At 40.2% G+C, this 24,124-nt stretch overlaps 1 protein-coding gene across 3 annotated transcripts in view; it reads right to left on the bottom strand.

The window, feature by feature from the left end:
* Window positions 1–1,740: 1,740 nt before the first annotated feature.
* The window catches only part of LOC142059415 (putative oxidoreductase ZK1290.5), a 49,540-nt gene continuing 27,156 nt past the window's right edge, over window positions 1,741–24,124 (bottom strand). For 2 of the 3 annotated variants that reach the window (XM_075098249.1, XM_075098250.1), the window contains exons 4-8: window positions 16,245–16,336; window positions 10,883–11,065; window positions 10,287–10,346; window positions 8,059–8,160; window positions 1,741–2,039 (exon numbers count right to left, since the gene is read on the bottom strand). In XM_075098249.1, coding sequence (XP_074954350.1) covers window positions 8,065–8,160; window positions 10,287–10,346; window positions 10,883–11,065; window positions 16,245–16,336 — 431 coding nt within the window. In that variant the 3' untranslated portion in view covers window positions 1,741–2,039; window positions 8,059–8,064. Of the gene's footprint in view, window positions 2,040–7,328; window positions 7,472–8,058; window positions 8,161–10,286; window positions 10,347–10,882; window positions 11,066–16,244; window positions 16,337–24,124 lie in introns of all 3 variants that reach the window. The other variant, XR_012661333.1, reaches the window with a different exon arrangement.

Below are 24,124 nucleotides of genomic sequence, written 5' to 3'. Positions count from 1 at the left end.
GCGTTTTCCTCTAGGAAATAATTCTCCCGTAATTTTAAGCGAGAGGAACGTATTAAAGGAACGTGCTTTAATTAAAGGACAGAATGACTCAGGGTTTCAGCAGCCAGACGTACTGGCTTTCATGCTTAGGTTGTCGGTTAACCAGCTGAGAGGGCTCCAGCTCAGAGATGCGAGATCCAACAAATTGTTTGTCAGAGGCTATGTAAAATACCTGGGCAATTTCAGTTCCACTCCAAACACTTGGGTATTTGTATCACAAAAAGCATCATTAAAATTAGATGACCGCACACATTTATAGCCCTCTTGGCATCTCAGCAGAGAGGAAACTGAAATCAGCTTCGTTCTTCTCAGGCAAATGAAGCCAGATGGGCTGGATTTGCACCCAAGGCCGCCCGAAACCTCAGCAGTGACAGGTTAACGTGGCTCGGCAGCGCAGGTTGCAGCCTGCTCAAAAGGGCTGAGACACAGACAGAGGGAAATTCAGGTTGGTCCGGCCAAGAGTCTGCTGGGAAGCATTTAGCGAGGCCATTTCCACCAGGGTTGTGCTCCATCCCCACCATCAGAATGAGAACTCTCCCCTTAGTACCTCCCCCAGCTGCCAGGTCCAGCGTTGAGGAAGCACGACAGGAATCCAGGGCACGCACAGCTCCATCGAGGACTTGGCTCCGGAACCGCCTGCAGCCAGGACAAGGAGCAAGGACAACGCGGTGTTACTCGTGGTGCGTTTCAGGAACACCCAGAACGCAGCTCTCGGCCGAACGGCAGCGGGTGGGCTGCACACACCAAACTGCTGTGACACTGGGATTGACGAAGCTCATCTTTTAGGGTCTGGCACCAGGAAAAGAAAAAAACCTGCCTGCGACAACCAAAGTTCTCGTGGAACCTCCTGAGAGAGCTTAAGTGTGGTGGGGATTTCAGAAATGTGGGTAGTCGCAGGGCAATTTCCTTGCAGGAAAACGCCTTGATCTTGTCAGAAAAGAGGCTGCAGGCTGGGGTGCTCCCACGGCCTGCGTCCTAACAAATCGGCGGCCTCGGGCACCCCCGCAAGGCCCCACTCTCCTGCTGCTGGCACAGCTGGACGACTCGCGATTGCAGCAGAGTGGTGTCTGAGCGTTGCCCGTCTTGACAAGATACTCAAAATCCCTGCAAGACAGGTTAGCAAAGGGTTCTTCTCCAACACATTCTTCTGCACCTTCAAAGAGCCTTTATCTATATAAACAAAAAGTACTTTTATCCATCCTGACGCAACTTAGGCCACAAAGCAGAGCCGCTCCTCCCTGGTGCGCGAGGTCAGGACGGGAGACCCGTGAAACAGCACCAACGCAACAGGTTTGCTCACCAAGAAAGCACCACGAGTGGCCTGCAGCACCCCCTGAAATTCTCATGAACAGAAGAAACGTAAAAAGACAGCGTAAAAAAAAATCAGACTCGGGTTTCTGCTGCGATCCCAGAACAAATATTCCCTATTTTGAATATTTTTTCAAGATCTACATGCGTTGCAGCGTGCTCCTACCCGCGCCTTTAAGTAACTAATACTTTTCAAAATCTGTAAGGAAAAAAACCCCCAAACTCATTTGTTAAAATGGCACCTTAAATGAAGTACAGGCAGGCAGAAGAAACTTAATTGTAATGTTGTGAGATAGCTCGGCCCGCACTGGGAGACGATGCCGGGAAGTCCTGAGAAAGCAGAGAGAATGCTGAAAGTAAGCGTTTCTGTAGCCGTAGCAAAGCAACAAGTAAAAGAGTAAACAAAGTGATTTTATTAAGCCATTAGCATAACGGTAAATACAAGCCACTGATACTGATTTTTGATCATTGATGAACATTTATTAGGTACTCTGAGTACCCAGGAGAACAATTTAGATTTATTTTCAGTTAAAAATGAATTACTGTTTCAGTTGCATCACTTTGGCGGTGCAGCACAATCTGGTTTTAAATTATCCTTTCCACAGCGGATAGGTTAGATGAATTAATTTTCTGTTGAGATTCACAGCATTCCAAAATTCCGCATCTTCCTCCCTCAGATTGAACTCAAAAACCTGGTTTGGAGAAAAAAGAAAAGCGATGAGACCATTGCAGACACTAATGCGCGCATTGTTTAGTATGAACACTCTGTCATTTAGGTGGCCTGTTTTTAAGTTCTTGATATTGATACATTTAACATTCATTAAATGGCCTTTTTTGTTTTAAAAGGCTAGTGTAAGAAGTTTGCTATATGGATTTTTGTAAGAATTTGTAATCGATTTTTGGATCACTAAGCTGAACATAACGTTAGGAAAAGCTTCTTTCCAAGAGGAAAGAACCGGAGTAGTTGGGAAAGTGACCCGCAATAGTTTTACTGGGTATCATTGCGGCCAAAACCGCAGCACAATTTAATGTAGGTAATCACGATATGTTTTCTTCATATGCATTAAAATGCAGCAGAAGTCCTACAGTAATCAAACTGTATATCGCAGCATGAGAAAACTTTCTGAAGGTTAATTTTTTTTATTCCAGTGATACGGATCAGTCAACTCGCGCCCTACTGCGCATCTTCTGCTAGGGCGAACTAACGACGTTAACGGATGTGATAATGGAACGTAACATGCTGTTCTGAGGAAACAGCAGCCTTAGGTGGAAAATCCAGAGTTATCTGACAGACTACAGATATTACTTATCTGTAATATTGGAGGTGTGTGTGCAAAATAACCATTTCCAGAAAAAAAAAAAATCCCCAAACAAAACCACCTGTGATGATTTTTCAGATTGATCAAAGGTACTTATACCTGGTTGATAGGGCATTCGTGATGATGGTGCAAAAATCTCACAAACCGTGTGATACAAAACAGCTGGTAACCGTTTCTTTAATACAAAAAGTCCATTAAACATATTTTTTTCAACTTCAGGAAAGTGAATTTATACCACAGTACAGGTATGACCTTGACAGCTACGTTTCGGATTAATCTTCCGCCACCTTTATACTGCACCTGAAGCAAGTGATTTACTGTGAAATCATCTTGGCAACATTTTACTTATGGATATTCAGTGGGATGAAGAACCACTAGGAAAGAATGAATTCAGAGAAAAAAAAAAAACCAGGACAAAACAACCCACCAATCTCTGCTCTCCTTGTTACCAGGAAACTGTGAAAGTAATTGTACATCACCCCCGCCACCCCCTTCCAAACTTCACAGCCAAGTTATGAACTTAGCACTAGTTCATTATAATGGAATTTTGCAGCCTCATCTAGAAAGTCCTGGAAATCGACTTTACTGGAGAAAAAATAGAGCAACCATTGACAGGATGACAATGCTGCCAACACCCTCTTCAATTTCCCATATTAGTAGTTCAGCAACAGCATGGTCCTCAGGGGGCACTGGCTGGTAAAAACACCGTGAAGATCATAAATACTCCTCTTGGGCGCAGTGACTGAGACCTGGTACCACGGATCTGTGTGACGCGGCTTAGAGGAGCACATCCCACAGCCTTGGCCATGCCTACAACGGCGTACAGAGCGATACGCATTACGATCACCGTTGTTGACTGAAATTCGTTTCAGGCTTTGTGCTCCTCTTTTTTTTGTTGTTTTTCCGATGGGCAGTGGCAGGGTTTGGAGATGGTTCTCATGCTCTGGTCCCCTAGAAGTCATTACTATTCTATAACAGTCCTGGCAGCTGTAACTAGTCCTATGTGATGCTGCTGATGGATAAGCAGCAATTCATAAAGACAAACAGTGAGGCTGCATCATCTATATCACAAATATAATGCGGGCTTACTACAAGGCAGTGCACAGACTTGACGTTCTCTTACAAAAGCGCAGACACCTTAATAGAGGCTGCAAAAAGTGTGAAAATATTAAGTACAGAAAAAGACTCCCAGCAGAGCAACAGGGAAAGCTGCCAGAAGGTTGGCTTCTCTGCTGTTTTCACCCAGCGCGCTATAGTCAGAGATGAGCTTCAAAGCTTTGGAAGGGGGTTGGCCACGCGGAAAGAGTTAACTGCTTGGATTCAATTAGTGCCAGCAAGAGCTACTCCACCGTTGCCGCATTTTCAAAACTATGGGGTTAATGTCAGCTTTCCTGGCAGAACAGTTCAGCACTGCTGTTTTAAAAAGAAAATCAGCTGGTGTTAACCACAGTGCAAAAAGAAGGGTGAATATTTTGCAGCCTGCTTGGCTTGGTGGATTTCTGAAGTTACTAGTATTACACACACTAGTCCGAAAAACATCTTGAAAGTTATCTTGGGGCACAGCTGCGGTAGAAACACTTCTGCAGCCTGATTAAGAAATATTTTCCTGAAGTATGCACTTAATGAAACCATTCCCGTTATTTTCCAATTAAACGTTCTTAGGTGCCTTCATCCCCAGTAGTATAAAAGATGAAATTCAGAAATAGGCAAGGAAAAGGAGAGAGGGAGCCACGCCGAGCCAGACAGGAAAAGTGACTTGGCTGCACAGAAAGTGGCCTCACCCCTTCCACCGACTTTCAGTTTATTTTATTCCTTTCCTTATTTGTTTCAAGAGAGTTCCCTTCCATTAAGGGTCACAGGGCTCCGGCAGAGGCAGCTGACTGCGCTGAGGTAGATAACACTGATAAATTGTACCTTAATTTAAATAACGGTTTATCTCAACTAGAAAGGAGTCACTAGCATAAATCAGTCACTATCATAATCAGTCACTATCACAATCAGTCACTAGCATAAATGACCTACAGAATACGGAAGAGCAAGTGCCTTTGATTTTCAGGTCTACTCCCTGTTCTTATTGGCAAGACGATGGGTTATACCGATAAAATGGATGCATTGCTGCATCTTAAAAAAGGTCATTGTAGAAAGGTGAGAAAGTTAAGCTTGTCTTACAGAAATATGGACAAGAGGAAGAACTTCAGTGCTGGGGAAGAATACGCATATAATTCCAAGAGTTCCCTTGAGGGATGAATTCTGAGTTTAAACAAAACAAAACAAAAATATCTTAAAAACGAGCCCTGCCAGGCTAACTGACCAAAGAAGAAATAAAAAAATGGAGCTAAACGTCCTGATTTTGTATGTTCAGCACTTTTATATCCTTTTGGTCTTCTAGGTTCTGCTTCTATTACTGAACATCACTCTTCATTGCTACCCCTAAACCTCCAGTTTCTTACTAGTTGTCTTATTTCTTTATACTATGATCAAAGTTGTCGGTACTTTAGAAAAGCTCATTTAGATGAGGTGATGTGGACTTACACTTTAGCAGCCTTTAGCTTAGAAAGAAAGCTACCTACCACACCTGTAATGCCAATTTAGTTGTAGAGAGGAGGATGAAGTATGAATCCACTGAGCCTGTCTTTTCCTCTGCAACCTGATCAAAAGTAAAAGAGGATTTGCTCAGTGGTTCTGAATTAACATAGTACAAAACCTGTGAAGGCCGTATGCAAAGGAAGAGGCTCCAGTGATATAACCCGAGCGCACAGGAGGTAACGGGGTTCCAATTTCTTGGGGCAATTACAGCTCCCAGCAGAAAGCAACGGCTATTAGCAATGGCACGATGTGCAGAACTGCGCACCACACCTGGGAGAAAGATAGCGTGGGTCAGCCGAGTCCTGGCACTTGGAAGGGTATATTGCCGCAAATGACACTTGGCTTCATACGTAGTTAAAAGTAAACACTTCTGTGGTTCTAAAGCCACTCTACCTGGTAGCAAAGGAATTGCTAGGGAAAATGACACAAAAAACCCAAACCAGAAAAAAGTGCTGAACCAACAACGATTAAGTCTGAAGGCAGGTAAGAAAGTATCAGATTAAAACTAACTTGCCACAGCTGCTCCTTAAGAAGAAAGCGTTTTTAGCAATACTATTTCTATCTGATAATTCCTTTCGTTACTCATTGTGCTGCGTAGATACCATGATCTAGATCAGAGAAAATGGTGGCTTGATTTCCTAGCAAAAGCAGATGCAGACACAAAAACCATTGTAAAACCCCTTTGACAGAGGGAACAATGAAACGTATTAGTGAATTAGGAAGCCATCCTCACTGTAGCCTAAAGTCATCCATGCAGGGGATTAGCAAGAAAATCTGGTTTAGTTCTGTGTAGCTCAGAACAGGGAGGTAATCAGTCAGAAATAAGTGCAGAAAAAACAGAGCTGTTCTGAGCAACATGGGACTTCTGCCCACGTAACTAGTCCTAACTGGTATTGTTCTGGTAATACTGAAGCTAGAATTTGCTAGCCTCCATAAAGATTGGGCTCACTTTGTATGCATCATTTGTGTTGGAAACAGTATGCGGATGTGCTATCTGTTTCTTGAGGAAGAACTAGGGCTAAAACTCCAACTCCTCTTCTGTAGTTTCTGGGAAAGTCTTCACTGCCAAAAAGCCACACTGAGAAAATGCCAGGCACCTGATTCACTTCTAGTCCTCGTTTTATGAATTCAGATACACCGTGGAGCAAGGAGACCCTCAATAACACAGTAATGGGTTAATAAAGTGACTTTTCAAAAGCAGGATTAGCTGATGACTACTGGTAGAAAGGTTTATTTCCGGGCAAACTTTCCAATTCCCACTTAGACATTGCCATAATTTTCTGCAAAAACTAAAAAAGCCTAAAAATTACCTGAATTTTATAAATAAGCCTTACTTTTCGGAACTCTTGAACCCTTCATCACAACAGTTAAGCAGGTACATAGCTGTTCTTAGAGACCTAAAGCAGCACTCCCAGATACTGAAGCCCTCAAACTGCAGGCCACTCTTGAAACTCTAGAAAATAACCTGACTGTGGAGTTACGGATCTTTCTTAGGACTGTACATTGTACAGGTATTAGTGAGTACAGCATTTCATACAACATCTTGTATTTTAAAATAATAAATAACACATTAATGATTCCAGAGGAAAATCTAGACAAATTTTCATGCAAATGTTCACCAGGAAAAACCAGCCAATTATTCTGTTATCAAAAAGGTAAGTTTGTCTGTATTTTAGCTGAGCTGTATAGAAGCTGTACTTCGAGAACAAACAACGCAGGCTAGAATATATGATTGCTGCAAGTCCCTTCTTGATAAAAAATGAAGGAGCTTTGTTTCACGATATGACTAAAGCAGAACAGCACTGGGAAAACTGCCTCAGGAAGTCCACACACAATATAAATCATAGTCAGATTTTCCATACCTTTCTAGACACAGGAACTCCTAAAATATCAAACCAATGGGACCAGAAGTTGAACACTCGGCCGATAAAAGACGCTGCGGACGTATTTCTCAAAACAGATCTGTAAACTCCATAGATATATTTAATCTGAGAAACAGTACAGTCTCTTAATGAGATTTCCTGGACAAATCCAAAAGGAAAGCTAAACTTTTACTCAACGCTACACAAAACTCACCAGAATTTCCAGTAAAAGAAGATCACTAATAACAAAGATGCTTCTTTGGCTCTTGGACCTTGCTGCTCAATCCTGAGCCATGCAGACAGTTTATTTGTACATGGGCTTCCCCAGAAAGATTTCTACTTTGATATACCTACAGGCTAGTAAATAATATGCATAGAACACTCTGAGTCAATGCCATTATTATGCAATGATACACACAAAACATTTTCTGGTGATATTGTTTATTAAAGTGAGATTATATTTTTGATGGAGATTTGTAGTATATTCTACCATATAAATACTGTAATAATAATGGTATTAACATTTTTTTCACCCAGCTTTTTCTTCTTCATACACTGTATCCCTCTAGCAAAGTACTTGAAAAATTATTTTGTACTTAACACCTGTTAAGTTGTACACTAGTAGGTAGCACTTTTTCTTACATTTTTACAGAAGGGATATCTCTTTGATTAAATGGCCTGACGCAGGGTCAGTGGCATAAACAGGAGGCTTCGCATGGGCTTCAGTAAACTATGGGTCAGGATTTGAGATGGAAATGTAAGATCTCTGTGCAAAATCGCTACCCTCAAAAATACCTTTTGTCTGTTATCAATGTTAAGGATTTCAAATCAGTTATCATGAACAGCAGGCATTAATCTTACAATCATACTCATATTGTGACCTTCCCTGAATTTAAATTACATGGTGTGACTCACTGATCACTGACAAAGGAAAAAGCTCAAACCTTCGTTCACAGAATAAGGCTTGGGTCCCAGGAAACATGTCTCCCATCATGCATTCCGTTCAGAATGTCAACATCATCGTCTGCTATTGTAAAATCAAACACCTGTGGGAGTGCATACATAGTTAGCATCATGAACACAGAGAGAATCAGGAATGTTTCTGTTATTTAAACGAACCGACACTCATTTAAATGTGAGGCAGAATTTTTCTAAAATTTTCCTTCTGGAAATTCTTATATTTTGTCATAGACAAATATTGCATTAAGCTGACAGGCTCCACTGCACCCATTGCTCCTTTTGTGACTCATTTTCATTTGTAGACTCTGTTAAGATGGTTTTGTAGCACTCTGGCCTCAGGGTCTAAGACAATGGTAGTATCGAAGGTGTTTTTGACAGCACTCTATATGGTCACTGCCAGAGGTACGTGAATACCCTGACTGCAGTCCCTCTGGAAACCAAGGTCAGTATTTCACTTACATCCCAATGTTCAGTTGAGAGCGTTACAGTTGTTCTCCTCAGAGCTTCGGCCAAAGAGAATTATCTGAAGGTATCAGGACAGTCACAAAGCTAGCAAACCAAAGGCTACATCTATCTGTTCTACGTCTACTTTGACAAAACACTCATGGACCAGCTAACACCGAAGCAGGTACAGTGCTATAGTGACCAGGTACGAACTCGAAAGCAAGCACCTGTCTTCACGCACAGGTTCTTACAGCCACTGACTTCCCCTGTGGCGAGACCTGCAACACGAATGACAGTGTCAGTGTCTTCTTAGCAGGCGTCTTATTCAGACGTTATCACTTCAGAACTGAAGTTGCTCTAAGTTGCTCTGTTGTCTTTGTCAGAGCTCCTCCACACTTGATAAAAGGATCCTGTGGAGCCTGAACTGCTGCCAAAGGAGCTCCTCCCATCCTGCGGTATCCAGCAATCGCTGTCTGCTGGAATGACGCTTGTAGTTAAACCTCAGTTCTCAAGCTTTTTAAACCTAAACCAGGGATCAGTCACAGAACCAGGAACACTATATATTATATCATACACTACGGGCTTGACGAGGTCCATGCTTTCAGCAACTTGACTTGAGGAGGCAGAGACTCAGGGCAACACACTGGCATGGGGGGAAGGAAAAAAAGGGAGATGTGATAAACAACATCCGATGACTGCGCCAGCTCTCCCCTCCTCCTCTCCATCCTAAGTGATTTAAGTTTTGCTGCAATGCAATCCCTCTGTTGCATGAAATGAATTGGTGGGGCCACAGAGTAAACTCTGTAAAAAATAGAATTATTCTGGATTTAAAATATCAAGGGGGAAAATAAAAGAATAAGGAAGGATTTTTAACCTGGTTCCGTTCTCTGAGCTGGCTCACCATACACTACCACAAACAGCTATGCCTGTACCACAGAAGGCAGTGTGCGTGTCAGAATGAATAGGCAAGGCAGGAGCTATATGAAGAGGCAGAGCCACCAGAAGAAATCCTCATTGCGTGGACATTGATTTGCACACGCACCCATCCCCCACAGCGATTTAACCAGCAGACAGAAGTTTCCTATCTTCTTACAAAGTTTCTTCCTGATTTGCCCAACGCACACTTTCAGATTAGAGAAATGGAGAGAAAAATGAAGTAAAAAATTAGAAACAGTTGGTGTGAAAAGGAAATTTAAAAAGAGTGGGGGAATCATGCTGCCAATCCTCTTTCTTTCCCCGCTTTTCTTTTCTTTGTCCATCCCTGTCATGCTGGGACCTTCTCTGCAAGCCCAGGAGAAGGAAGGAGGCAGGGGAGAGGCAGCTCCAGCAGCAGTGTGATTGCTTTATACAAGGTCTGCACCTGGGATATCCCCAAGTTTTACAGCTTTCATACAGTGTTACGCACAGCAGCCAAAATCCTTCCATCTGACCTATGCGCCTATCACAAAGAGGACCTAACCATAACCAGTTTAGGATGTTCTACTATCAGCCAAGTAATAAATGAAAATATTAACAATGAAAATCAACTACAAAAGGTCTTTCTATGGATCTCTTTTTTATACACAGTGTTTAGCCCTCCAGTTGATTTCTGACATTTGTGAACTGTGGTTTTCTACTATACTGTAGTAATTTTATGGTACTATCATTTGCCAATTATATCTGAGTTGCCCCAGTGTAAAACTGGTACAGGAAAATGGGCAGGCAAACCCAAGTATTAAAACCAGTAATTTGGATGTCAGTCAGACCCGAGCACGTACCCAAACCTCACCTTGCAGTTTTCCTGTATCCTTTCTGCTTTTGTGGACTTTGGAATAGTGACAATCCCATTCTGAAAAACATCACGCTTCTCATCATCAAAATGTACATAGCTTCAAAGAAAATAATCTCTCTTCAAAACATTGCAAGACATTCCTCATGTCCTCTGAGGTTTTAATTTCATTTTTCAGGGGACACAGCCATTTCTATATGCTATTTTTAATTGCAGCTACATACGCCGCATTAAATTCCAACACGGATTATGTGGTTTATATCAACTTAATACGCTGCTTCCCCACTTAGTACTTCATGTTGAGTGATAGAAATGGAACGATGCCCCATACTGCTTGTAACATTTAGTTTGAAAACATCTCTCTTATTGATGGTTCTTTTTATTCTCTACAATCAGATTATTTGCACATTTCAAACGTTGCCATGCTTTGTGTACTACGTTCCAAATTTCCAGTACAGCACAGTTTGTTCACGCGATATCAACATATTGATGGAAAAATATTTTCTGTCTAACTTCTGGTTTGATGCACAAGACCTGAACTATGTGCATTTTCTTCCTGAGAGAGGAGCCACGTTTTTATTACCACCCTGCTTTACCTGTATGCTCCAGCGTATGCAAATCTGTGCTGGAGTTCTGCTGTATTTCTTTGCCAGCTGAACGATACTAGGGTGAGTGAGTGCTTCACCTTTGGCCAAAGGGCAGTAGCCTTCAAAAACAATGTCTCTCCTCCTACAATAATCCACCAGCTCCTGAGGTCTTTGGAAAGGGTGGTATTCAACCTTAGATAAATACAAATTAATTTTTAGTTAAACCTTGAGTGTACATTTCAGAGAAGACATCATTGATAAATGAAAATGTTTTTTCTCTCGTTTTAAAAATGCAACATGAGTGAAATTACTGCTCTGGGAGACAGATGCACGTTATCACTTTCAGAAGATATGTGAACGACATTAATCCACAAGCATTTTGCCATTAATCGGCACAACAGTTTACTACGTATTTTAGGCTTCCCCCACAAGCAGGGTGCATGGAGCAGTCGCCCGCCCTACCTGCAGCTGGACTTGCACTCTTGTTCTGCTCTGTGTTTGAGAAATTTAGGCAAATGCACAGTGGAAGAGAGCACCAGGTCAGTTTTATTGGTGATTTGAGACCACCCTCTTTTCCTCAAACCCACTTCCCTGCCTGTTTCTTTACTAATGATCCTTGAGTTGCACCGGCAAAGGGAGGGGGCTGGGCAGGGACCGGGTTTGCAAGAGACCAACCAGAACAATCTCCTTCAGATGAGAGCCTGACCTTGGAAGCAAAGCCTGTTGGCATGGACTGTGCATGGAAAAACCTGTATTCTGTGTGTGATGTCACCAACAGCTTATGCAGGGAAGCAATCACGCTGCGGAATGAAGTGTGGAGGAGACCCTTTGTAGGAAGGAAGATCACAAATTGCCAAGAACCAGTTAAAAGAGGAGAAGTAACAAGCTACAAAGACATAGTTGTTGGAAGCAAAAGGAAACAGGAGTTATTGGAAAGTAAGGATCTCCGAAGAGCCACTTATTCTGGCGTGTAGCAAAAGCCAAGACAGAACCTCTGTAATATTCCTCACTATGTTATTAAGTATTACATGGTTTATACATTGTAAGAAGCACACCTTCCTCTGCATTCAGATCAAAATGGGTGGTAGTGTTTTCTTTTATAAAATCATGTGATGTATTCTTGTGCCTGTCCGTCACCATTGTTCCAGTGATCTACCTCTTGCGCATTTTGAAGAAAAATACTCTTCTGAACAATTACCTCAACACATGGAATCTGGAAAATTTCTTCTGCCACAATGAGGACAAATGAACATTTCCTGTTTCTCATCTTTAGTACATGTTGTCTTTTCAGACAACAATGGTCGGGAACAATAGGCTGGCAGTCAGTCAATATGCGCTAAGAAAAAACTGTGCCCCTCGAAGGCTGGGCTGAGTCAGCCTAAAGCTGCTGTGATCTAAATTACTAGGTGGACTCGGGAACAAGGTTCAAGCAGCAGACACATCCATGTCTTCAACCTTTGATGTTTCTTGACCTTTGAGTAGCCTTTGTATGTCATGTTTACACGTGAAAGACCAGTGTTTAGGTCATTCAGTTATTCTCGTTTGCACCTGAGCTGGCTAGAAAATATTCTCATTGTTTTTATGCAAAACCAGGAGGGGAAAAAGAAAGAGCAAGCAGGGTGTATTACTCCATTATTACAGGAGTAATAAGCAATTTTAGTAGACGTTCTTTACACTTAGTGTAACAAATACCATCGCCTAGAAAATATTAAATAAAGAATGACGTATTTAGGATCAAGTGCTGAAAAATCTGCAGTACCCCTACAGCATCAGGTAACTTACTCAGCATTTATTACTGATATAAGTGCAAGCAGACTTTACCTGCTGGTCTAATAAGATTTCTAGGCAGCACAGTTTCAGGTTACACCAGAAATACTTAAAGCTAAGAACAGTGTGCTGAGATGTCACCTGCCTGCTGCACAAGCAGAATACACAGCAACAACTACTTCCCACCTGGGAAGATATACCTTTATATTATACTTTATACCTTGTGCCTTTCGTTGAATCAAGAGACTCCCAAATTTTGTGTATTATATTTTGGCTCATAAAGTTGTGTGTTGGTAGCAGCAAGTATTTTCCTTCGCAAATATATTGCTAAAATAATCAAATGCATAAAATAAGATAAGCACTTTTGAATTTATTTTTCTTGTGAAAACTTTCTGGAAGGCTCTGCAGCATCTGAATGCAAGGGACTAGCATCCTGAGCTGGAAGAGGCATAGGGTGAGTGGCCAGCATGCGCATCCCCTCAAAATAATAATTGCTGCTTCCTGACTTGCCCCACCCCTGCTATTTTAGTCACCAAACTTTTCTCAGGCAAGGGCTGTCCGTCATATGGTGGTAGGGGAAGATCTTTTCTGGTGCTCTACCCTGAGTGATTTGTGTGTAAAAACTGGCATTTGTTTCATAAAAGAGTTCACAGTTCACATTACAGAACTCTGCACAGCTGCCCCTCGGTCAGCCACAGGGGAACCCTAAGTAAGCTTTAATGTCTACATTTTTTATCACAGTCATAGTGCAATGGGAAAAAGTTGAGCCTAATAACACAGACCTCGAAAGTCACACCTCGGGTGATGGGATACAAAAGCCTCACTCTTTCCACCCTGCTGTGGGTTCTCTTCACCTGTTAAAGTTTCCGTGCATCTGGACTTCAGTTTCCTCATGGGAATGCACAGTCTTAAAATGATTTCTTTTTATAAAACTGAAATATAAGACAGCTCAGGTGAGTTTATGTACAGAGGGCTTTTTTCCTAGTGCCTCAAAATACCAAAATACATTTCTACCTTGCACAAATTTACGTAACAGAGCTCAATGTTCGTGGCAATATTAACAACATTACTAAATCTCTCTGAGGCCAGGACACAGTAATTTGCACTTCTACAAAAGTAGAAAAAAGTATTGGTGAGCATTCCTACAGGGAATTTGGAGAGGAACAGTTTATATTAGTTTATATTAGGTTTCAGGGTATCACCTTATTACAGGAAACAAATATATTAATTAAATTCTTATAAAATGTATTTTTTCCCCTAATGAGTGACAGGCATAAAAGCCTTTAAAGAGCCTTCAAAGACTTCCTTGAGCGTAAACCCAAACTTACTACTGCCAAGTCAATTACAAACTCTGGAAAATAAACCTGTAACTTCTAGGTTGTAGGTTTCATTCTACACGATGCTAGAATAAAATATTTATCATCATTTTATGCAGTGCTTAACAGTATCTATAGCAGTAGACTGCCATTTTAATAGGTGCTTACTTACTACTAAATACCTCAACAGTACTATATTTTTGAAAAGACGAGCCTTTCCTACTTCTTTAAAAGCCATGATGATACTGTTTTTTCCAGGAACCAAGAAGAGAGGCAGTACTTACAACTTGGTTTGTAAAACAGAAGCATTGCTTACTACCTGGTTTGCAAAGACTATAAAAGTCTAATGAAGAACCTCCTTTCTCCTGCCTTCCTACTCCGTCCTCTTCACAGAAAAAATAACTTTCAATTTTAACATCGTAAGAACTGTTGGAATTATAAGAACAACCTAAATTCTTTAGGCAGTTTTAACACAGCTAAGAGGGAAGTGATTTTCCTTCAACTGTTTCTTAAATATTTAGACTTTGTATACAATTATTATTTGCAAACGTTTTGTATTTAGAAATAAGTTCATTGAAAGATTGCACAAATATAGCAAAGATCTTCTGCATTATTAATTCTGGACAGTGAAATGAGAATTCAGTACAGCACTTCCATTCCCAATTTAAACTTAGGGATTCAACAGGTATTTGATAATGCTTAAATAATCTCACTATCAGACTCAGCAACTCTCCAAAACTAAGCAAGAAACAGAATAAATACTCTTTTGAGGATAACCTGAGCTACGGTTTATATGATTCCTGTAACTCTAAAAAGTGTAAATTAATGCTATAACAAAACTGTTCGGAGTGGAGCAGTTTGCAGTGGCATGCAGTGTTGGCTTTTTGTTTTTAATTTGGAACAACTTTAAGAAATGACTGTGAATACAGCAGGGGCACCCTCCCAACCCCCCAGGATCGCTCCCACCTCAACGTCTTGTCTCCTCTCTTTCAGCCACAGAAAAAGAGATGCCGTCAAATAGTGTCAAGAAACAGCTTTTCTCCATTAACACTCCTGACACAGTAAGACTGGTAACGTTTTGACATTGTGGGTAACAGGAAATTTCAAAACAAATCCAGGATTAGATTTTTTTTCTCCCTTGCAGTGATTTAGTAGGAGACTGAAAGGCTATTCTCATTTAACAGGCAGTAACTTATGCCAAGCTCCAGCCAGACTTGGATGATGTACATTTCTGAAACGGAGACACAACTGAACCTTGACAAACTCACTGATTCTTAAACAGTCATCAACCTCCCTGTCATAAGACATATTTCAATGGCTTATTTGAATAATTCAATTGAAACATTTTATATGGTTTTACGTTAACTTATCATCACTCATAATTGTCCTTTAGTAACCTTTAGTCCAGCGGACAGCAAAAATCAGAGACGTTATGTTCTGACAATCACATTCTGAGCAACCTTTTTGTGCCTGTTTATGACATTAAACCATAAACAGTGCCAGAAATCCTCACCACCTGTACAGTGGGGAAAAGCATGTGCCTGCACTTCATCCATTCCAGTCCCCAGCTCTGGGTTAGCATAAGCACACTTTCACTGGCAGGAGGTGGTAGGAATGGGAGCATGAACTTCCAGCATAGCTGTGGGCGGAAAACTGCAACGAGGGAATAGTTGTCAGTGCCCTGGAAGTCTGCCGGTATGTAGGTAGCCATTTTTTATCTGCCTAGAGCAGCAGAAACATTTTGCCAGGGCTCTCGCAGCACCTTCATAAACGAGAAGTTCATTAATTTAATATGATCTTGAAATATGAATATGAAATAAGGGGGGAGCAAAGGAAACAGCACCCTCACATAGATATGTAATCACCTGAGGCTTTTCGCATTGCTTGCAGGAATTATACGTAGTATTTGAACAGAGGCTCTCCATAACCTTGTTTTCTCTGGAGATGCTAAATGTTCAGTGCTCCTTGGGTTTTATTTCTAAACTGTTTTATCATCAAAAGCTGGCACAGGGACCATTTGTTTGTGCCTTAAAAGCAGCCACAAACAAGTACCCTCAGAGAGGCTGGGGAAGAAAAAGGGGAAAAGATCCCCTGCCCACCCCCCACTTCAGATCATCTTCCTGAATGGTTTTCAGTGTGTATATAGAAATGAAAGAGAAGAAATTGTATGACGAAGGCTAGTTTGGGTGTAGTCTTTCAGGCATAGGGGTGGGGAGAAGTTTATTAACCAAAGAAACCAAAAGCAAAAACCCCAAACCAGGTACTTTTGAATATATTTATCCACTCACCTGATTAACATGTGGAGTAATCCCACAGTCTTCCTTTAGTTGCTCAAGATGACTGATAAGAAAGTTGCTTACGCCAATTGATCTACACAAACCTAACGAGAAACAGAGGAAGAAAAAGTTTTGGGAATATCCTAACTATTGGGGAGGGTGATTTGAAAAATATCACTTTCAAGTGACAAAATGATTGTACACATCATTTCTGTATAGCAAAATACCGCAAAGAAACAGAGAAAAACAGCACCAAAATCTAGTTTGACAGTATTATCTGAAAGCATGGTTCCGTCACAGTCACACTAGGAAATCATTTTATAATCTAAACACACTGGAAACTCCCCAGTGTATAAAAACTCCAGGCTAAATTCTGGGAAAGGCTAATGTAGTGTAAGCAAAGAACAATTGGACTCCACCAGAATGAAAAGAAGGAAATGGTGTTCTGAGCAGCTTGCCAAAACTAAAGAAAAAGTGGAACATTTGCTGAAGACTAATAAGGTGTGAGCAATACAGCACAAGGACACGCAGCCCTAATGAACTATGTGGCACTGCTTATATTTCTATTAGATCATTACGGGATGTTACGTAAAACTCGGTATAAAAACTTCAATTAAGTGAGCAGTATCTAACAAGAACCAAGAAGCTTAAAAATGTAGCTAGATTTGTCAGCTCCTGTTGACAGGTAAATAAAGTTAAATGGCACATAGTGTCATGAAGGTTATTTTTTAAAATAAGCCTTAAGTGTGCATGCATGTATATAAATTAAGTGCTGACAGCCCTGAAATGAGATGTCTTCCATCAAACCTCAGATACGATAAAGCACAACTCCCAACACTGACCTGCCACCACACCCCAACCCTGACTCATCTTTGACAGTTTGGTCCTTATTCTGCGCTAAACCCAGTTAACAGGGAAACCGGCTGTGGTCAGGCTAGTAGTGGTCTCCTTAGGCTGGGGATCCTGTGGACTATAAACCAGACCCGTTTGTTCAGTATGTGAACTTTGTCTTGATTGACTGGATCTGCACTTCCACCTGGAACTCTGCAGATGGAAAGTCTCTCTCAACGTGTGCGAACACAGAGGTCCATCACTGTGGTTAATCCAGTATTTCTGCTGGCCAACTCTATATAATGTATGTGCATGTGCTTATCTATTTACGTGCATGCCAATACCTATAGCAAAAAAGAAAGGAATTAAGCCAAAAGTTACACTGTTGTTTTTTTTTTTTTCAGAAAAAAAGTAAGTCATTGGGCAATTTCAGCCCTATTTGATGTCAAAGGAAAGATGTCTGGACTGAAATTGCCCTCATTCCACAGTTTGAGATGACACTTTCTCAAGGCCAGGAGGGAACTACGTGGAGCTGCCTTGATTTGAAGCTGGAATACAGCTGCATAAAAGCACTTATTAATGCAACTGAGAGATGTAAATACATTAAAAGGAAGAATTTCACTTGAAGCGAAAGCTAATGAAAATGTTGGAGAAAAATGTACTAACCAAGTACTTATTCCTAAAATGTGTTTTATGTACTAAAAAACCCAAACTTGCAAGTAGACTATAAATTGGGATACAAAAATATGAGCTGTAAGATTACAAAGTATCTTGGGTTTGTGGGTTAGGTTTACCTGGACAAAACAAAAATTCAGTTTTTCTTGTCTTCTATGAAAGTCTGTAAGTGAAGTTACAGTTTATTGCTAATTATTATAAACAGATTGTTAAAGCCATGAAAAAAAAAATCAGTTTTGCATTAGAAAAGCCACTACTGATATAAATATAGGCAATTTGACCGCTATGTTTCTTTCATATATTTTAGCAGCACAAGCAGATATGCTGCACAGCAGCAAAACCTTCACGCGTACTCTCACTTCATAACGTGGCTTCTTTTGTAGAATAGAAAAAGGAGGAAATAAAATACATTAGCAATTAAACTGCTAGACAGCTTTCCCTTACAGCAACTATCATTGTTCAAGATGTAGAAGATGTAGAACATAATTAGGTTATAACCTGCACTATAGCGATTTGCATAATTTGTATGTAATCTGCCAGAAGGAGCAAAACCTGAGCTTTTGACTTCTACTGACAAACAGCGCTGGAGTGTCAACACTAATAAATCATTACGCCAAAGAAGTCAGAAAAACACTTGCAGTTTTAACACAATAGTGAATCAAAATATTATACTCTATTGTTGAAAGCTAAGGAGTTACGAAAAACATGCTGTTATTGCCCTTGAAGAATAAAGGTTTTATTTCAGGCCAAAATAAAACAAAACTCAAATCAGAGAACATGAAAGATGAAAGGGCTTATTAAACTTGCCCACTTCTACAGAAAGCTTCAATTTTTTCCCCCTGTAGCACACTCTAAGAGCCCTTGCTTCTAGCTTACTTCTCAGAGGAGACTTTGAGGTCTGTTCCACAGTCTCATGGCATTCACTGATAAGAAGTCTTTTTTTAGATCTCCCATCAAGAATTTCAGGTCAGTTAAGTTTTGTCTTAAAAGTCACCTGAGTGGCTCCTACCAAAGTCAGTATTATGGCATTGCTGTGTTTAGGGTGATGTCGCACAGAGAAAGCTAAATTCAAAACTGCCAAGAAAGTAAACATTTTCTCAGACAACAGAGAAACTATAATTAGAATTTCAATGTTTTTGTGGAACCAGGCTTTTCTTAAAAATTTTTTTTAAGAGAATACAGTTAAAACATTTCATTTTCATTAAATCCACGCATATAGTCTTGGTAAAGTTAAAACTCTTAATTTCAACTCCATCACTCTGTTTTTAGTTACAGTCTAATACATGGAAGTTAAAGTGTTTTGACTTTTGTATTAAATTACAATATAAAATACAATAAATATGAAAACAATTGCACAGCCTGACTGTATTAAAAATCTTATTTCAATGCATGGTGGAAACATGAATTCAAAACACTGGAATTTCCTGAAAAATAGAGAGTTTAAATTTCAACGAACAATCAATGGACTCTACTCTAGAGAATTGCTTCCATCTGCTTGATGGAAGATTAACACAGTCGCTCTGCATTGTCCAAATCTGGGAAAGACTGCCTTAAAGCAGGAGATTATACAGAGTTATTTCCACATTTACATCTGCTGGATTAATTCCTAAGAATGAAGAATTAGAAAATGACGGACAAGAAAATGAAGTTTGGTTAGCTCATGGGCCTTCTCTGACAGACCAACATTTGAGACTATGTATGCCAAACAAGATCCATGAAATGATCACATCAGCAGTAGAAATAAAAAAATTATATATCAAGAAACTTGTGTAACAGGGTCCTGACTCATTGCCTTGAAACAAGTGGCCGGGGGCTGGGTGTGGGTAGGCACATTTCCTTATATTTCCTCTCTCATGGAGCTCCAACAGAGGTAGGTTTCCCAAAGTTTGTGGCATAGATCTCAAAAACACCAGAATGCTCTTGAAAATGTGGGGGGAAAGCATTTATTTTCAATTTAATAACTGTTTAGTGTGTTTAAAAATCCCATTTTGGACAATCCAGGCACAATTCATGTCTTAGCTGTTGTGATAGCAGGTGGTTTTAAAGTCTATACTTCTTTTTAGCTTAACCAATTTAATTAGTCCTGAAGTTCAGGTCATCTGAGAGAAAAGTCTGCAATGTACTAGCTGCAATCCCTCCGGAAAGTACACTTTAAAAATACACATTTATACTGCCTTATTTACAAAGTCACAGAGCTTTGACTCAGGGAGCAAAAGCATCCTCCTTATCTGCTCGAGGAAATGGGTGGTTTGGCCCCTATGAAGCTGATTTTGATAAAGTGCCAGGTGCAATAAAACAGAGTTTGCAGTTCTCCATTGGCTCCCAAAGCTTACTGAGGCTTTGCCCTACTCCTTGCAACTCTGACATCCCAGGCTTGAAGGGAAGCTTGGTAACAATGCTTCTTTTATGCATGCTAAAAACTGACTGACCACAATGGCAGAATATAAATTTTCATCCAGCTTTGAAAAACTATGATGAAACTCTGCAAGACACATTACAAAACATTGGCAAAGTAATGGTTGATCATAATAGGAAAAAAAATCAGTACCTTTTCTATTCTACACAAACCAAATCTTGGCCTCCACGACATCGGTAATTTCACCACACCGTGTTACTCCCAGCTGCTGTGAAGTAATACATCATGCTAATGGACTGGTTTGCAATGTAGTTGCGTATTAAGCTTAAAACATTTAAATATGGCAACCTAGAGAACAATTGGGTATGTTTTCCTTTACTTCGTATAATACCAAATTTGGGCACTGTAAGTCTTGCAAGAAAAAAGCATAAATATACTGTCTTGGCACCACAACCTTGTTTTATTACAATGGTGAGCCTTATCTTTCTCTAGCACTACTATGGACTTTTATCAAACTTCTAAATACTCTCTGGAATATTAAATGAACAAAGTTCAGATGAAAAAGGTTTTTTAAATTACAAAACTGGACACTGGGTTTGTGGAGCCCATTTTCCTCCCCCTCCCTGGTGCTCCACTTGAGTCAGAGCAAGGGGGAATTCCCACATCCAGTGAACAGTGCCCATTCTGTTGTATCTTCTATTCAGGCCACAGAATAAAAACACAAATGGATCCACTTTTCACAAGAGGTCAACTGCAGTAACTGTATCTTTATTGAAGGAGGTTACGCGGGTTGGAAAGGTCCACATTCTCTGCAATACGCACGCTAAGAACTTCTCTGTCGGTAAATGGTATTACAGAAACCATACAAGATTTGATTTCAGCACAGCTTGCTAAATCAAAGCTGTAGGCTGAGTGTGCCCCACATACAGATTGCAAGCTAAAGCCTTGATAAACAGAGCAGATGACTCTTAGACAGAGCCTATAAGGAATTCAGTTCTAAATCTATGAAATAACACTGGTTCCCATTTCACAGACTAAAAAGCATAGACACCAACAGGCTAAGTGTCCTGTCTAACACATACAGGAAGACTGCAGAAAAATTAAAAACACAAAAGTCACGCTTCTTCCCCCAAAGGATTTCTTTTTACCCCATTCATTACTACAGTATAGGTGCTTATCTGCCTTAAAATGACTTTTCTGCTACCACAATTCCATGATCATTACTCCTGCTACACATCACCTGTGAACCATGATAAAGTGTGAGGACAACAGGAGCGGAGGCATGAGTAGGGGTCTAACTGTCAACTTCTGAGACTGAAAACTCATTATAAACATTCAGTTTACACAACAGTTAAATGGCTAACTAACTAGTGTAATACAGCAATGCTAGCTTAATGTATTCTGTCTCTTTGACCCTGGCTGCTCATTCTCACTACTTCAGTGCAACACTATCTTAGTTACATTGACATATTTTTTCCCTTGAGTTGACATTACAAACCAAAGCAGTTTAGAAAAAAATCCACCAAAAAGACTGCTTGTCTGGTTGTTTTCCAAACTGAATCAATTCCCTTGTGCTCTTATGGATTTTTCCCTTCTCTTATGCCAGTTTTAAGCATGTAGAATCACATTGTGAACAGAAGAGAGGTTTAAAAAAAGGCTGAAAAGACATTTTTATATCTGGAACGCTCTGTAGCTGCTCACAAACAGTTGGGCAATCAAAACTGCAGAAGCAATGTGGTACAGAATCAATCCCACTGTACCTTAAGTCAGTATTACCTCCACATGCTATGTTGTGAAAATGTGATCAAAATTACCAGCAACTCAGCTAAGTGCATGTACCCTAAAACTAGCACTTTGAAAGTATTATGCAGAGCACAGATTCTAAATAGTTTGTCCCCCCTCTAGCTGTGACGGCACAGTTTCCTGAACTGGGATACTTTTGGGGCTTCCATATGAGAGGCGATAATGACTCCCAACTGATATGAGTAACAGCAACCTGACTGATGTCAAAAAAGCGATACTGATTTACAACAGCTAAGAATCTAGGGCTTAAGTTCAATGCATGCAAAACAGATAAATGATGACTTTTCCCAAAATCATGGCTGTTATTTATTAAGACAGAAAGTTATTTTGGACAAGGACTTTCCTTTGAAATGTATTTCAGCATTGCCTTCTTCCCAGGAGTTCTTGCGTTCACACTGGGACCTCTAGGCACTTCTGTGTGGGTACGCAAACAGGGACATTTGCTTTAAGTAAGCTAAGAGATTTATCTACATTTTTGACAAAAAGGATTCACTAGCTAGTAGAAAATGCACAAACCATATGTTGCAATAAATCATGAAACAAAGAAGTCTGAGGGCTTATTTTTTCACTTAGAATTACCCATGAAGTCCTTAAAATTAAAAAAAAAAAAGCACAAAACAACAAATGAGGACAGACATTCATGCAAATTTAGATTTGTTCCCACTTTTACATCTGCACCAAAATTCTATGGCAATTTCTTATTCTTAAAGAAAATACTGCACATGATGAAGACATCTTCATGATCTTTAACATAAATGTGTAGTCTGGGGTTTTTTTTTTTGAACACACCTTTAATGGCTGTCTTATCTGATCAACAGGGTGTGGTGCAACCAACATCCTCACCAACTGCAACCACCTTCAGCCCAAGAAAACACATCTGAACTGTGCTTCTGATAACAACAAGCCCAGCCATCTTCATCTGTACAGAGAGAATACTATAGCCAATGTGTAAAAATTGCGTTGCTAGAAAAATTACTTGCTTTTACTCATTAAAACTTCAGTGCAACTTATATATGCACGTTCACATAGGACTTCTACCAACATAAACACTCTTGAGACAAACTCTTGTGAAGCTGTAACGCATGTTTGTGAACTGCCAGCTGTTCATCATTTGACAATATAAGCATAGATTTAAAGTAATTTTTCAGCAGAATGAAAGCAGAATATGTCACCCGGGAAAGGATGTACTAGAAATTTGTGTCACCTGGGAAACTATGTACTAGAAATTTGTGCCACCTACACAGAAACTGCGTTTGGTTTACTGAACCCTCAACTTGTACTTCTAAAAACTGATGCAAAATGGAGGAAGAGGAGATGATGATTGAACTGGTCTATGCCCAAAGAGGAAAAGGACAAGAAGGTTGATTAGATTTCTTCTCTCACTCGGAACCAGGCAAAACATATCTTTTTTCTAAGAACAGTGACATGGCTTCAACTGCTGGGCTAAACTTCTGCTGCTTTATGGGATTCTCTTCAAATCACACACAAAGACTATTAAACTAACATATTAATGGAATAATTGTATTTATTTTGAAGAGCATTTCTCCATGTTTAACAATATCATGCATTAACACATTAACGAATTTCTGATGCAAGTATGAATATTTCATGGAAGCATAAGCTGCACTGCTTACACTAAAAAGATAAGCAGAGAATTTTACTCTTAGTAAAAGGGCACCAAGTCCCAGTGGGATCTGAATCCAGAACAACCACCATGTTACTTTTCTTGCCAACTTCAGGCAAAAGCTGGCTGGAGGCCCTCATTCTTCCCAGCATTTTTAGATGGAGGGACAAATAATCGTGTGCATGTGTGTATGAAAAGCTTGCCGAGATGCTGGGCTAGCCACAATGCCAAAATCAAGGCCATTAAAGACACTGCATATGGAAAGGGTCATTCTGCTAGGAACAGACCAATTACCAGTGAGCATATATAATGACTATTCATGACGTCAAAGCAGCTTGCCACACTGCTTTCATCTGCCAGCAGACAAACACCTATACAAGAATGTCAAGGGAATATTTGACTCAACGTATGTATCTTGGAATGGGTTCTGTAGGCAGTCTGGCCTCTGTCCTGAAGTATTGGAGAGGATAATTCCACAAAATGACAATGTACGAGACCACAAAAATTCAAACCATAGCCTTGATATTACAAGAATCCTAGTTGATTTCAGCTGTTACAACAGAAAGAACCAGTTGTTATACACAAATGTCTCACTGACCAAAA

The sequence above is a fragment of the Phalacrocorax aristotelis genome, chromosome 6, assembly GCF_949628215.1.
Source record: "Phalacrocorax aristotelis chromosome 6, bGulAri2.1, whole genome shotgun sequence".
Classification (NCBI taxonomy): Eukaryota; Metazoa; Chordata; class Aves; order Suliformes; family Phalacrocoracidae; genus Phalacrocorax; species Phalacrocorax aristotelis.
This window is presented reverse-complemented; position numbering and strand designations above follow the sequence as displayed.